The sequence below is a fragment of the Asterias amurensis genome, chromosome 10 (genome assembly GCF_032118995.1).
Source record: "Asterias amurensis chromosome 10, ASM3211899v1".
Classification (NCBI taxonomy): Eukaryota; Metazoa; Echinodermata; class Asteroidea; order Forcipulatida; family Asteriidae; genus Asterias; species Asterias amurensis.
Window position 1 is genome coordinate 4,459,235 of NC_092657.1, and position 15,696 is coordinate 4,474,930.

Below are 15,696 nucleotides of genomic sequence, written 5' to 3' on the forward strand. Positions count from 1 at the left end.
TAGTATACGTGCAAAAATGGTGTTCATCTCCCGAGACAACAATTATTTTCATGACATTCTGTTTTATGTCCAACAAAAGGTAACCGAACCCTGTCAGAGGTAATTTGTAATGATTGAAGCAAGTCGTCATTATCAGCTTGAACTTCAAAATTTGATACCTCATCGATCTCAGATCCATCGTCTTCCTAGCTACCTACCTCTTCTGACTCAGAACCAACATCACCCTCGCCATCTACCTCATCAGTCTTAGATCCATCATCAGCCTCACCATCTACCTCATCAGTCTCAGAACCAACATCACCCTCACCATCTACCTCATCAGTCTTAGAACCACCATCAGCCTCACCATCTCCCTCGTCAGTCTAAGATCTATCATTAGCCTCACCATCTACCTCATGAGTCTAAGATTCACCAGAACCCTCCCCATCTACCACTTCTGACTCAGAACCAATATCACCCGCGCCATCTACCTCATCAGTCTCAGATCCATCATCAGCCTCACCATCTACCTCATCAGTCTCAGATCCACCATCAGCCTCACCATCTACCTCATCAGTCTCAGATCCACCATCACCCTCACCATCTACCTCATCAGTCTCAGATCCATCTGCAGCCTCACCATCTACCTCATCAGTCTAAGATCCACCATCACCCTCGCCATCTACCTCATCAGTCTCAGATCCATCTACAGCCTCACCATCTTCCTCATAAGTCTCAGATCCATTATTAGCCTCACCATCTACCTCATCAGTCTAAGATCCATCATCAGCCTCACCATCTACCTCATCAGTCTTAGAACCACCATCACCCTTGCCATCTACCTCATCTGTCTAAGATCCACCATCAGCCTCACCATCTACCTCATCAGTCTTAGATCCACCATCAGCCTCACCATCTACCTCATCAGTCTCAGATCCATCATCACCCTCGCCATCTACCTCATCAGTTTAAGATACAACATCACCCTCACCATCTTCCTCATCAGTCTGAGATCCATCATCACCCTCACCATCTACCTCATCAGTCTCAGATCCATTATTAGCCTCACCATCTACCTCATCAGTCTAAGATCCATCATCAGCCTCACCATCTACCTCATCAGTCTTAGAGCCACCATCACCCTCGCCATCTACCTCATCTGTCTAAGATCCACCATCAGCCTCACCATCTACCTCATCAGTCTCAGATCCATCATCACCCTCGCCATCTACCTCATCAGTCTTAGATCCATCATCAGCCTCACCATCTACCTCATCAGTCTTAGATTCACCATCAGCCTCGCCATCTACCTCTTCTGACTCAGAACCAATATCGCCCGCTACCTCATCAGTCTTAGATCCACCATCAGCCTCACCATCTACCTCATCAGTCTCAGATCCATCATCACCCTCGTCGTCTAACTCATCCGACTCAGAACCAACATCTATTTTGCCATCTGCCCAATCAGTCTCAGATTCATCACCCTCGCTATCTTTCTCAGCATTCCGCTCAGAAGCAGACCGTTTCTCATGGACCTTCTGATGTCTTTTAAGACTGCTATCCTGAGAGAATGCCCTTCCACAACGACCACAGACATAAGGTTTCTCGTTGGAATGGATCCTTAGATGTCTCGTCAGGCTGTTGGTCATACTGAAAGAAGTACCACAAAGTTTACAAGTGTATGGTTTCTCACCGTTGTGTACTCGCTGATGTAGTTTTAAATTTTCATTGCAAAAGAAAGATTTGCCGCACACCTCACAAAGCATTGGCCTCTCCCTGTTATGGACTCTAGACTTATGTGCATCCAATCTCTGCCTGTTTATAAAAGACTTGTTGCAGAGCTCACAGTCAAACATTGTTGTCTTTGTGGAATGGATATCAAAGTAATGCCTCTTTAGGTTTGCTAACCTTTTGAATGGCTTCTTGCAAATGCCACAAACAAAGCAGCCTTTTTTGGAGAGGTTCCTGTCTAAAATTTCATAAACTTCGCGGTAAGAAGGATCATCCTTCTTGTGGACCCTCATGTGCTTCCTTAAGCTTCCCAAGTATCGCATGGGTCTTAAACAGATATTACATTTGTAAGGTTTCTCCTTAGTGTGTATTCTTTGATGCTCAAAAAGGGTGAATTTCTCTGTGAAAGACTTGCTGCAAATTTTACACACAAAGGATTTTTTCTTTGTGTGAATGCTTCTTTGATGGCTTCGTCGATCACATTCACGTGTGAAGACTTGCTCACATATTTCACATTTGAAGGATACCTTATCTGCCTGATCTCTTTGATGGCAATCTATGCTTGATGAAGCTCTGGGACACATTTCTGGAGAACTAGGCTGTGAGGATTCACCACAGAGCTCCGTCTTAATGAGTCCGTCAAGAGAAAGGCTTCTACCCTGTGAGGTATCCACACTACGTGGTTCCTGCTTGATGTGAACAGCATCTTGACCTTCTACGATGCATCTGTTGGCGGGAGATTCGTTGACATTTGTCACTTTGCTGTTGCCAACCTGACCATGCTCGTTTAGACTTTGATGAACTTGGACTGTGTTACATCTCTCGTTCTCAACATTTGTCTGCTTTTGTGGAGAGCTCCTTGCATGGCTTAATAATTCTGTTTCCTTGTGATTGTGAACAGTAAGATGGCTCCTCAAAGTACTCTGGCATAAGAAGGACTTCCCACAAATCTCACAGGCAAAGAGTTTGTCGAGTGAGTGCACATTAACATTGTGTATTTGTATGCACAGGAAACCAGGAAAGGATTTGTCACATGCGACACACTCATATTTGCTCCTCTTGCGGCTGGGGGCCTCTCCATTGTCATCACTCTTCATGTTGTTGTTGTTGTTATTGTATCTGCTTTGAAGTGTTGGCCCAGAAGCATCATCAGTCTTAGACTCCGAGCCAGACAAACCTCTTAGACTCACATGGCGACTCTTTGTAACTGTAGGTGATTTCTCCACGGTACCTTTTTTATTTAGTATGTGGGTAACTCGATGTCTCTTCAGGCTGTACCTGAACTTAAAGTATTTGCCACAAACGTCACAATTTGAAGAACCTGATGCCACCTCTTTATCCATGTGGATTAGTAGGTGTGTCTTAAGATCGTTAAAACGATTGAACTCTACTTTACAGTACTTACAAGTATACATTTGTGCACATGTAGTAGGAGATGTAGTAGAGATAGGGTGGGCTTTTCTTGCATGTCTTTCTTGAGCAACTCCACTACATAAAAATAGGCCACAAATTCTACACTCGATACTGCTTGGTGTTGTCTCAGTCACTTCGCCATCATTGAAGTTATGAAGTTTTTTGTGTCTATTTAGGTTGCACGAACGCGTAAAAGTTTTTCCACAGGTCTCACAAGATAATGCATTCTCAACAGGAATGTCTCCTCCTGTTGGAGAGGTTGGGCTAGGTTGAGACTTGCCACAAGTTTTATCCTCCACATCACTGGAAAGCTTAACAGAGGTTGGGGATTCCTTAAAGATAGGTGTTTCCTTGATTGTATGAATGATTTCATGCCTCTCTAAGTTAAACATAGTTGAGAAACCTTCTCCGCAGATTTTACAGTTAAAGGCTTTCTCACTAGGATGAACCTTTCCTACATGCCTTGCAAGAGATGATGTGCTTGGTAGAACCTGGCCACAAATGTCACACTCAACGTCACAGGTGAAGGGAAGCTTAGGAGAATTAGGGGATTCTTCTGAGATATCTGTTTCCTTCATTGTATGGCAACATATTCTATTATGTCTCTTCAAACTGAACGCATTAGAGAAGCCCTTTCCACAAGACATGCAAGAATAGGGTTTCTCTCCAGGATGGGCCTGTCGCACATGTATCTTAAGAGAAGATGCATCAGGTAGAGTTTGGCCACAAAATCTGCACTCAACATCATAAGTGTGGAGCCGCTCAACAGAGGATGAAGATTCCTTAGAAATAGCTGTTGTTGCCAATACATGGCAACTTCCGTGTCTCGTCAAGTTGAACAAATTCAAGAAGCCTTTTCCACAGATCTTACACGAATAAGGTTTCCTGCCAGGATGGGCCTGTCGTACATGCCTTATAAGAGAGGATGCGCCAGGTAGGAATCGGCCGCAGATTCTGCACTCAACGTGATAGGTTTTGAGATGCTTGGCAGAATATGAAGATTCCTTGGAGATAGCTTTTGTCGCCAATGTATGGAGATCTCCGTGTCTCTTCAAATTGAACGAAGTCCAGAAGTCTCTTCGACAGATCTTACAAGAATAAGGTTTCCTCCCGGGATGGGCCTGTCGTACATGCCTTATTAGAGAGAATGCGCCAGGTAGAAACTGGCCACAGATTCTGCACTCATCATGGTAGGTTTTGAGATGCTTGACAGAATATGAAGATTCCTTGGAGATTGCTTTTGCCGCCAATGTATGGATATTTCCGTGTCTCTTCAAATTGAACGCATTTGAGAAGCCTTTTCCACAGACCTTACAAGGATAAAGATCAGGAACTGAGGCTGAAGATTTCCTGGAGATAGTTTTGTCTTTACTTATGTGAGTTCTTACATGTCGGTTCAGGCCGTAACTAGACGCGAAGGCTTTTCCGCAAATGTCACAACAAAAGGGTCTTTCGTTGTTGTGCACTCTTTGGTGTCTTGTTAGGGAGAAAGCATGGGTGAAGATTTTGTCACAAATTCCACATGTAAAGAGATTCTTAGGAGATATTGCTTTTTTGGGCAGCTGTAGCACATGCGCATTTTCAACAGTAGGATCATCACCGCCAAGCAGAGAATCCTCACCTTGGAGTGGAGAACCCTCATTATCCTGTCCAGGCAAGGGGGCAAGATCACCTCCAAGGATGGAATAGTCCTTAGAATCAGCTCTTGAGAAAGTTTTTTCGTCTTTAAGTGAGGAAGCTTCTGTAACTGCAGTCGTTGGTAATGAGGAAGCTCCATTCCCTCCTGCAACACTTGGGAAATTCAGCTCCTCTCCAAGTTTAGAAGCTCTGTCCACCCCATGGAAGGCCACTTCAGGTTCGATGGCAGAAGCCTTTCCTCCTTCCTGTGAGAAACCTTCCTTGTCGCAAATGTTGCAGACATGTGGCTTCTCAAAGTCGTTAATTTCGTCGGGAAGGAATTGGCTACAAACTCTGCACTTAACATCTGAGGTTGAAGATTTCTTGGAGATAGTTTTGTCTTTACTTATGTGAGTTCTTATATGTCGGCTCAGACCGTAACTAGATGAGAAGGCTTTGCTGCAAATGTCACAACCAAAGGGTCTTTCGTTGCTGTGCACTCTTTGGTGTCTCTTAAGGGAGAAAGCACGGGTGAAGATTTTGTCACAAATTTCACATGTAAAGAAACTCTTAGGAGAAAATGCTTTAATGACCAGCTGTAGAACTTTTGAAGATGTTTTTGGTGACCCAGAATGGCTCCCATTGTCATCATGCCAAGGTGCATTTTCAGCCTTAACAATAGGATCATCACCTCCAAGCAAGGAATCCTCACCTTGACGTGAAGAATTCTCATTATCCTGTCCAGGCAAGGGGGCAAGATCACCTCCAAAGATGGAATAGTTTTCAGAATTAGCTCTTGAGGAAGTGCTTTCTTCTTTAATTGAGGAAATATCCATCAATCCAGCATCGCTTCCAGCATCATAGCCTCCTGCAACACTTGGAAAATTGAGGTCCTCTCCCAGTTTAGAAGCTCTGTCCACCCCATTCAAGGCCACTTCAGATTCGAAACCCGAAGCCTTCCCGCCTTCCTGTGAGAAACCCTCCTTGTCACAAATGTCTCCAAATTTCCCTTCCACTGCAACACCTTTTTGGTAAGTCAGGTCTTCTCCAATTAAGGAAGATCTATTCCCTTCAGCTTCAAGTGTTGAGGAAGTCCAAACCTCTCCTAGCGCTGAAGCTCCATTCACTCCAAAGTCACTTCTCGGGGTAGTTCCATCTTCTGCAAGTCTTGAAGTTCCATTCCATCCATAAGCACTTCTTGAGGAAGTCGGGTCTTCTCCACATGATGAAGTTCTGCTAACTCCAGCTTCCTTTCTTGAGGGAGTCCAAAAGTCTCTGAGAACAGGAATCCCATTCTCCTCCCAATCACTTCCTGAGGTACTAATTCGATCTTCTTCAAGTGTGTAAGTTCTGTCCACTCTCCCTTCTACTGCAACACTTCTTGGCGAAGTCCCAATATCTCCGAGTGAGGAAATTCTATTCCCTCCGTCTTCTTTATTGAAGGAATTCCAAACGTCTCCAAGTGCGGCATTCCCATTCTCTCCATGCAAGCCAACTTCAGATTTGATGGTGGAAGCCACATTACCTTCCTGTGACAAACCCTCCTTGTCACAAATGTTACAGAAGTATGGCATTTCATAGTTGTTTATTTTTTCCAAATGCGTTTTGAAAGGAGTGCTTAGTCCACAAATACAGCACTGAATCAGCTCCTCTTTGATAATAGGATTCATATTGTCTCTTTGACTACCAACTTGCCCTTCTACTGCGTACTTCTTGAGGAAGTCATACTTTCTCCAAGTAAAGGAAGTCTGCTTTCCTCCCCTAGTCACTTCTCGATGAGAGAGTTCCACTTGATCAGCTTCTCCTTAATAAGCGAAATCATACTTTCTCTCCGACTGCCAACTTTCCGAACGTTATGTTTCTGCAGAAAGAAACAAAATACTGCAAGGTTAGAATTCCAGAGAGGTGATCACATTATCACTTCAGGAAATGTTAATGGTGGCATGCGACACTCATTTGTAAATATCAGAACCTTGAGAAGTTCTGTGACCTGTGACCTGTGACCAAATCAAATATTGGGATGCTTGGTGGCAGCAGACTTACCAAGTAAATTCCATTGTTCTTGGTAATATGCGCATGCTCAGAGCTACACAACAATTGAAACTTACCTGGTAGGTCTGCTGCCACCTAGTGTTCCAAAAAGTCTCCTATTGCAGATCACAAACTAGAATGGCAATCACTACAAAAATACTATAAAACTAAATAACTAAAAATATGTATATAATTGGAACAAATTTACCAGAACATCTACACATGTAACACTACAAAAGGTAACAGTGTTATAGTAATGTGTGACCCATATCTCAAATCGGTTTGTTGACCTCTGAGCTTTGTATAAAATTGTGCATCTAAAGAAACTGGTAGTGGTGGTAGCGTACAGTCATTATCGGCTAGAAAGGAAAGTTTGTGTGGCCTAGTTTATACAGTGCATGGAGTCGTGAAGCATGAAGGAATGGTTGAAGGTTAAAATAGACCTATAACCTCCACCATTGTTGTGGAGAACTATCACTTTGATTCTATCTCCATGCTTGGAAGGGATTTATGCTACATTTCAACATCATGAGTAAGTCAAACTTTTCCACAGTTTGCCAACCCACAGTTTGGTGGACAAAATTTTTGACTACCCTGACCAGTATCTTTAGGGTTAAAATGTTGATTTGGGTACTTTTTGAAGGACACAAAACACAATGTCCACAGATTTGCATTAAACTTACACCGCTTAAAGATAATGATGGTAGAAAGCTTACCTTGAAATACTACTTGCTGAGGTGCAGTAGTTTTTGAGAAATGAGTAAAACAATGTCACAAAAATATATTTTACATGTTAAAATAATTTTCATCTCCTGAGTCGAAAGTTGTTTTCGTGACTAGTTTTACTTTTCACAAAACTACAGCACCTCAGCAAGTTATATTTTAAGGGAAGCTTTCTAATCATCATTATCTTCAAATCGTGTAAGTTTAATGTAAATCTAAATGTGGATATTGAATTTTGTGTCCTACATACACTGCACCACATACACACGGGCAAAAGGTTCACAGAATATAGGAGCATAGGAATAAACATGGGGAAACTTTCTGTATCCTGCCATCACTGTTTCACTCACTTATTTAGGTTTACCATGCAGCATGCAATAAAGTAGATTACTAACATGGTTCAATTTACCAAAATTAATATCTCATTCGAGTAAACCAAATCCTGTTTTCTTTTATAATGAATAAAAAAAGATGCATGATGTAGCACGATATACAGAAACTTTCTTCACTAAAACGTAGAATTGTCAATACAAACCAGTAGGCCCCCTACAACATGGGAAGTAGTTTAGTGAAAAAAAGATGCAGTGGAGAAAAAGGCCTTTAACTTTTATATTGAACATAAATTATATTCCAAAATGAACAACTTTGAAATAACTTACCTCTACTTTAAAAACAACAGGAACATGGCACTTTTACTGCTGACACTGGCTAGCAAGCTGTCCTTCTTTGCAACACTTTTTCCGTACAAAAAAAGTTGTGTGAAGTCTCAAAGTCCTTCCCTGTGTAGGAGGAGCCTATACAGCAGAGGAAAGTAGTAGAACGTCAAAAAGATGCAGCTCGTAGGGCATTGTTATAACTTTTATCAATCATAATTTTTATAACCAAAAGTGGAAACTTTGAAATACTTACGTCTACATGAACGTGATGCATCAACTCTGGCAGCTGTATTTACTGCAGTTTTAATGTTACAAAGTTTTGTGAAGTCTCAAAATCAGGTCTTGCTCTATGCTTTGGCCTGTAAAAACAAATAGCGGAAGCAGTTGAACGTCAAAAAGATGCAATTGAGATTTGAGAACAGTTAACTTGATAAAGGATCATAGACTGACCAAACTTGGTGGCAGCCGTTTCTACGTTCCGCTCATACGCACGCGGGTGTACGGCCTAGTTCTTTTTTCAGAAATGAGAAGTCTCTCGAAAATCTACTGCGTGGTTGCATGGCCGGAGGTAGAATTGGATAATTGTTAGTTAGTAGAATAGAACCATGACATGCAGCTAAAATGAGATGTCTGGATTGAATTGGATAATTGTAAGAAGAATATGACCTGTAGCTAAAGTGAGTTCTGTACCCATATCAAGTGTTAGTTGCGATAACGTAACCCTCCTGGGCGCTACGCCGTCGGCAGGAGGGTTACGTTATCGCAACAAATCAAGTGTCTACTAGCAACTATGTGTAGGTACCTCCATGGTGTAGGTCTATATTCCATGATCGTTGGCCCAACTGTAAACTTTGAAATACTTACGTCTATGAACGTGGTGACTGCTGCATGCTCTCGGCTGTACTTTTCAGTGCAGTTTTTCTTTACAAAGTTTTGTGAAGTTTCAACAACCTCTCGCAGATGGATTCCCTGCTGTATGGTATGTATGGTAGGGAGCTATCAACTTGAAACTTAGTCGTGGTGGTGTGGTTCGATCGTTACATGTAATTCTTTGAACAAACAAAGCATGCACATTGTGTGAACTTTGGTCAGTTTTTTTATCTGTGGATCCGGTGTTGTAATGGAGGTAGTGTGTGTAAGGAGGCCACTGATAGTAGATTTCAGTGGTGTACACACAGGGCCTAGGTGGGCCGATAGGAGCGAGTTGTGACCGGACAAACAAATTAATCTCAATGTCTGGTGAAGCGATTAAACGCGTATCGCTGACCTATAGCCTCATTAAGGTCATTGTAAAACGTTGACTTACGTCGATAATTTTTGGGGCGTTGTTGTTTGTGTGTGGTGGTGTTATTAGCCTGTGGCCATGAGGAGGGGGGGGGGAGGGTTTGACACAGTTTGTTTACTTTTGTTGTTCATTGAATCATTTGAACCATTGAACCTTGGGCATGCATGGGGTAGCGATTATAAAGGCACACTCTACTGACATGACCCATTCCATGCATGACCTGTATTCTCACTTGGTGCCTGGTGCATCCCCATTTAAATATGTATAAAAAAAACCAACCTGTGTGCAAGTTGCAAGAAAATAATTTAAAGACTAAAACACCCTTGTTGCATTTTGTGTGCTTTCAGTGAAAAAGTTTCCGTATGGCGCCACCACTTATTCATTCGATATGAAACAATATAGTATCTGATTTACCTCAATGAGATATCCCTTTTTGTAAAAATGTGTGAACAAGTGGTGGCGCCATACGGAAAGTTATCCCTTTCAGGTGCCTCAAAACTATAAAAGGGACTCGGCCATGAAGTCTTTAATACTTAAATGGGAAATTACCCCTTTCTCAAAAACTTTTGTAACTTCAGAGCATGAGGAAGTCTTTTCTAACAAAGTTTGTTTTACTATCAACTGCTCTCCGTTGCTTTTTTTCCCCTTTTTTTTGGGGGGGGGGGGGGGGTCCACAGTCTGCTTTCAAGCCAATTAACAATGGACATTAGTAAAAATGCAACAAAATAGTTATTACTGACATCAATTCCAGTGGTCTTTCTCAAAGGCTAAATGACAATTCACAAAACGACTTTGTTCAGCTGAAAATTTCACATGTGACTTTTATTGCATCTTTCTTAGAAAGTTTGCCTACATGCATTGGTAGTTAACAGGTTTTACAATTTTGAGTTTTTCTTACTGGCCTGATCAACCCCATAAATAAGTAAAAAGGTTAGAGTATATAAATTAAACCAGTATACAACAAATGGCTAGTACTTCTATCTAGGTTCTTTCAGTATTTTTGACATGTTTGGCAACTACAACAAAATGAAGTGCATTGACTCAAGAATTTTGTCTTTATAATATTAAACAATTGAATAAATAATTATTAAAATAATTGTTTTTGTTGTTTAAAACAAAAACTTATGTCGTTATGAGTTCAAACAATGCACTATTACCATCTACAGCTTTGTACTATAAATTTTCACAAACACTCAGGTGCCACAGATCCTTAATAAAAAAACAATATAGTGAAAACAACAATATACTGTAGTGTCTCCCTACAATTGGAAAACCAACAGTTTGCAATTAGGGCTATTTGCAATTAAAGCCACTGGAATTAAAGCCATCGGAATCGATTTACAAATAATCTACAGTGTTTACAGAAGGTAATGGTGAAAGACTTCTCTTGAAATAATATTCCATGAAACGCTTTTCGAGAAATCATTAAAACTATACCAATTCTCGATATAGAGAACTACCGATTTATTTTAAACACATGTCATGACACGGCGAAACCCATAGAAACAAGAGTGAGTTTTCCCGTTAATTTTCACAGGTTTGTTATTTTATATGTAAGTTGTGATTCATGAAGTGTGGGACTTGGACAATACTGTTTACAGCAAGTGTATAATGGCTTTAAAGTACCTACATGTAACACAGCCTCAACACTGAGAAAAATAGCGATCTTATACATAAAGTTCAATAGGGAAAAATACTTTGTAGAAAAATTTCATTATTTTAAAAACAATTATCAAATTCATGTATTCATCACTTAGGTCTAATCATGTCTACGTCTGGTACAACAACTTTAAACATTTAAAGGCACTGGACACTAATGGTAACTACTCAAAATAATTATTAGATTAGCATAAAAACCTGCTTGGTAACGAGCAATGGAGAGCTCTTGATAGTATAAAGCTTTGTGAAAAACGGCTCCCCTAGCCTGAAGTACATGTGTAAAGTAGTTTTTGAGAAAGAGGTCATTTTGTACTCAAATATTAAAAGGCTTCAGTCCTCGTCTTTTAATGTTTTTTTAGGCATCTTATTGCACACAAACTCATGCAACAGTGGTGTTTTTTCTTTCATTATTCTTTGGCAACTTCGATGACAAATTGAGTCCAAATATACACAGGTTTGTTACTTTAATGCATATATGTTGGGATACACCAAGTGAGACTCAAAAACTGCTCTAACCAAAGGTGTCCAGTCAAGCTTGTGTCCAGTGACTTCTTTTACCATGTGTTTGGAAAACAAATTCCAGATATTGCAATTACAGTGGTTAAAGGAACACGTTGCCTTGGATCGGTCGAGTTGGTCTTTGAAAGGTGTTTGAAACCGTTTGTTATAGAATGCAGATGGTTAGAAAGATATTTTAAAAGTAGAATACAATGATCCACACAAATGTGCCTCTAAATTGCATGGTTTTCCTTTTACTTTGCAAACTAACACGGTCGGCCATTTATGGGAGTAAAAAAATTGACTCCCATAAATGGCCGACCGTGTTAGTCTACGAGGTAAAAGGAAAACCACGTAATTTCGAGTGATACTTGTGTGGATCATTGTATTCTACTTTTAAAATATCTCTCTAATCATATGCATTCTATAACAAATGGTTTCAAACACCTTTCAAAGATCAACTCGACCGATCCAAGGCAACGTGTTCCTTTAAACATTCAGATTTTAAAATTGCACACACTCAATATTTTGAGAAATAGCCCTTTTACATGAAATTCAATAGAAATAAAATACTTCACTTTAAAAAATATATTTCTCAGTACATTACTTTCAAATTTCTCGTCGAATTCAACACTAAGGCCTAACTAGGCCAAGTCAATGTCTGGTACATTAACAACTTTTTACTTGAATGCGCATGCAACACTCGGGGAACAGTTCCCAGGTAATGGGAAACTTTAGACTATCTGCCAATCACCAAGAGAGGGCGCTCTTCAACAGGTAATGTCAACAACTTAGGAATAGGAGAAGCGTGAGTGACGGTCACTGGCAGCAAATACCTTGTGTTTTGCGTGTTTTTGATTTTGTATTTTAGATTTAGCCAAACTGTATTTTGTTTTTCATAACACATTGCCAGCATAAACCAAACTGTTCTGGAACAGGACGTACTGGACACGAGTTCCCCAAGGATAACAAGGGGTGTGCATGAGTTTTTGGGAGTGTTTCTTCTAGGGTTAGCAAATATTCCAAAATGCTGACCTACCAAAAATTGAGAATATATCTGAAGTTTGGTTGTATGACAATGTATCTGATTTAATTTTCAAGAGGCTGAGAGACTTCTAAATATTTTTTGAGTATTTTTGAATTTTTAGCATTTACCATTGTTTGCTATAGGAGTTGTGCACCCTTACCTGGTAGGTCTGCTGCCCTCTAGTGGCAGAGCTTTCAAAAAGTCTCCCATTAAGTGCATTTACAGATAGACTGACACCCAGGCTGCGAGGGCGTCAGTTTAACTGTCATGCTTATTTACCATGCGGTAATACTCAGGTGCAGGCAGTCATACAGTAAAAATAGGATTTGGCACCTGATGTTGAATAAATAAATAGGTGAGAATTCAAGTCTCGATCATAAAAATATGTATGAGGTATAACCATGCATTTTGTAACAAACGGTTACAAACGCTTTTCAAAGACCAACTCGACCGATCCAAGGCAACGTGTTCCTTTAACATTTCAAGTTGGGTTTTCCAATGTTTTTTTGTGATTTTTTTCTTTTCAGGTTTGAAGTACGCGTGAAACGTTTTTTAGAATTGATGCGATCCGAGCCTTTCTCCTTTGCGTGGGATTTACGATGTCTTTGCAAGTCGCAAAGATACACAAAAGTAGTACCACAAATTTTGCAGGCAAAACTGTGTGTGTCTTTACTGTGAACCCGCATGTGCCTTTTCATATTCTTGCGGAGTACAAATCTTTTGTTACACACTTCGCAGGAATGCGGTTTTTCATTGTTGTGAATGTTAATATGGCGCACCAGTGTTGTCCGCCACGCAAAAGCCCTCGGGCATTTCTCACACTGGAACGGTTTCTCTTTTGTGTGAATTCTTTGGTGCATCTTCAACGTGCTATTCTGAGAGAAGGCTCCGTCACACAGGTCGCACTTGTACGGCTTCTCGAGTGTGTGGACTCGTAAGTGTGCCTTGAGACCGCCCACTTGGGTGAACGCTTTCCCGCACTCGTCGCAGACGTGCGGCTTTTCGTTGTTGTGAAGCTTCAGGTGTTCCTTGAGACTGTTGTGGTGTGAGAGCGTTTTTCCGCAGATGTCGCAGACGAAGGGGTTCACGTGACTCCTCATGTGCTTCTTCAGTGAGCTCTTCCTCCGGAATGTCTCCCCGCAGTTGTCGCACACCAATCCCCTACCGTGAACTTTCATATGCCGGGAGAGATTAGAGAGCATCGAGAAGGCGTTTCCGCACTTCTTGCATTGATAGGGCCTTTCCTTCGTGTGAACCGTCTGATGTCTTTGAAGATTCTGTTTCATGGGGAAGGACTTGTCGCATGTCTTGCACTTGTATGGTCTATCCTTAGTCTTGGTTAGTTTGTGCAAAGACACTTCCCAGCTGTCGCACACCAACTCCGTAGTACCGTGAACTTTCATATGGCGGGAGAGATTACAGCGCATTGTGAAGGCGTTTCCGCACTTGTCGCATTGATAGGGCCTCTTCGAGTCACTTTGAAGATTCTGTTTCATGGGGAAGGACTTGCCGCAATTCTTGCAGTTGTATGGTCTCTTCTTAGTGCGTGTAAGTTTGTGCATCTTGAGAGTGCTGCTTTGCGAGATGGACACTCCGCAGTTATCGCACACCAACCCCTCACCGTGACCTTTCATATGCCGGTCAAGATTCCAGCGCATCGAGTAGGTATTCCCGCACTTGTTACATTTATAGGGCCTCTCCTTCATGTCAACCTTCTGATGTCGTTTAAGATTCTGTATTAAGGTGAAGGACTTGCCGCATTTGCAGAGGTATGGTCTCTCCTTATCCTTAGTGTGGGTAAGTTTGTGCGACTTGAGGGCGCTTCTTTGCGAAAAGGAAACTCCGCAGTCTTGGCAGACGAAAGGTTTCTCGTTGGTGTGTACCATCATGTGCTCCACGAGATAACAGTTTCTTGAGAAGGATGCGTAACAAACGTCACAATGTAACACTTTTGCGTTGTTTTGAATGACTCCCTGGCTTCTGCCGCGTCTGAGACGTTTCGCCATGTTTGTCGCTTTCTATGGAAAAGAAACAACAAAAATGAATAATTTGGAGATTAATTTTTCTGCTATAAAGTTCTAACATCTACTTCTAACTTCTATTTTTATGTGGCTTCAACAGCCCCCTCTCTTGATATTTTGCTATTTGCGGATAAACCTTATTGAGTATTGAAACTCAAGTTACAATAACTATCGAACCCAATAAGGCTTATCGCGAATAGCAAAATATCAAGAGAGGGCACTGTTAAACCCATGCAAAGATATAGGCGATGCGTGCGCAAGTCGTGAATGACAATTGCATAGCAAACTGCCGCATCTGCCTACCCAGTTATGAATCGCGATAAACCTCACAAGACACCCCATCCCCATCCCCCTTACATAGAGAAGTGAGCATGAGCGTCAGTCATAAAATTAATAAATGCCATATCAAAAATTGCAATATTTGAAAATAATAAAACAAAAAAATGAAAATTTGTATTGTTTCATATCCCATCATAATATTTAACATCATAATTATTTAAACAAAGGACGTACACAGTTATGGACATGTGACTGACATTGACATATATAACCCCACTTTGACCACACACAGCTAGAGGTGAGGCTAACCCTAACACTAACAGTGGAGAGGTTTTATTCCTTCGTGGGCTAAACAATAACACATACCCTTAACAATACATTGACCATGCATTATTTATTAAATTACGGAGTAAGAAAATTGACACAAAAGGAGAACAAAACCCACGCATTATGTACAGACAAGTTTGTTGTGCCGAACAGTTGTTTATTGTTTTACTCATAATAAATTCACCAAACAGTACTAAAAATGCTACAATTTGTCTCCGCTTACCGTCTCGACTCCGCCACCTCACAGGGACACAGCCTTTTTTTCTGAGTGACACAATAACAAACGATTTATCTTTGTTGTGACGGCGTTGTAATCGGTGTCTAGTCTAGTCGACATCGTCCTGATCAATAGAGGGCGCTATCAGAATAAGTTTGTATAAAATTAATTATCTTCAAGTACGCGCTAATCATCCAATCAGATTGGCAGAATGGAGTGGTGATAAAAACCTT

General features: G+C 41.0%; 1 protein-coding gene across 1 annotated transcript in view; it reads right to left on the reverse strand.

Moving 5' to 3' along the window:
- Positions 1-1,022: 1,022 nt before the first annotated feature.
- LOC139943434 (uncharacterized) overlaps positions 1,023-15,696 on the reverse strand; it is a 136,104-nt gene continuing 121,430 nt past the window's right edge. Inside the window, exons 2-5 of the mRNA XM_071940245.1 lie at positions 15,365-15,693; positions 13,096-14,637; positions 10,334-10,337; positions 1,023-6,544 (exon numbers count right to left, since the gene is read on the reverse strand). Coding sequence (XP_071796346.1) covers positions 1,143-6,544; positions 10,334-10,337; positions 13,096-14,625 — 6,936 coding nt within the window. The 5' untranslated portion in view covers positions 14,626-14,637; positions 15,365-15,693 and the 3' untranslated portion in view covers positions 1,023-1,142. The remainder of the gene's footprint in view (positions 6,545-10,333; positions 10,338-13,095; positions 14,638-15,364; positions 15,694-15,696) is intronic.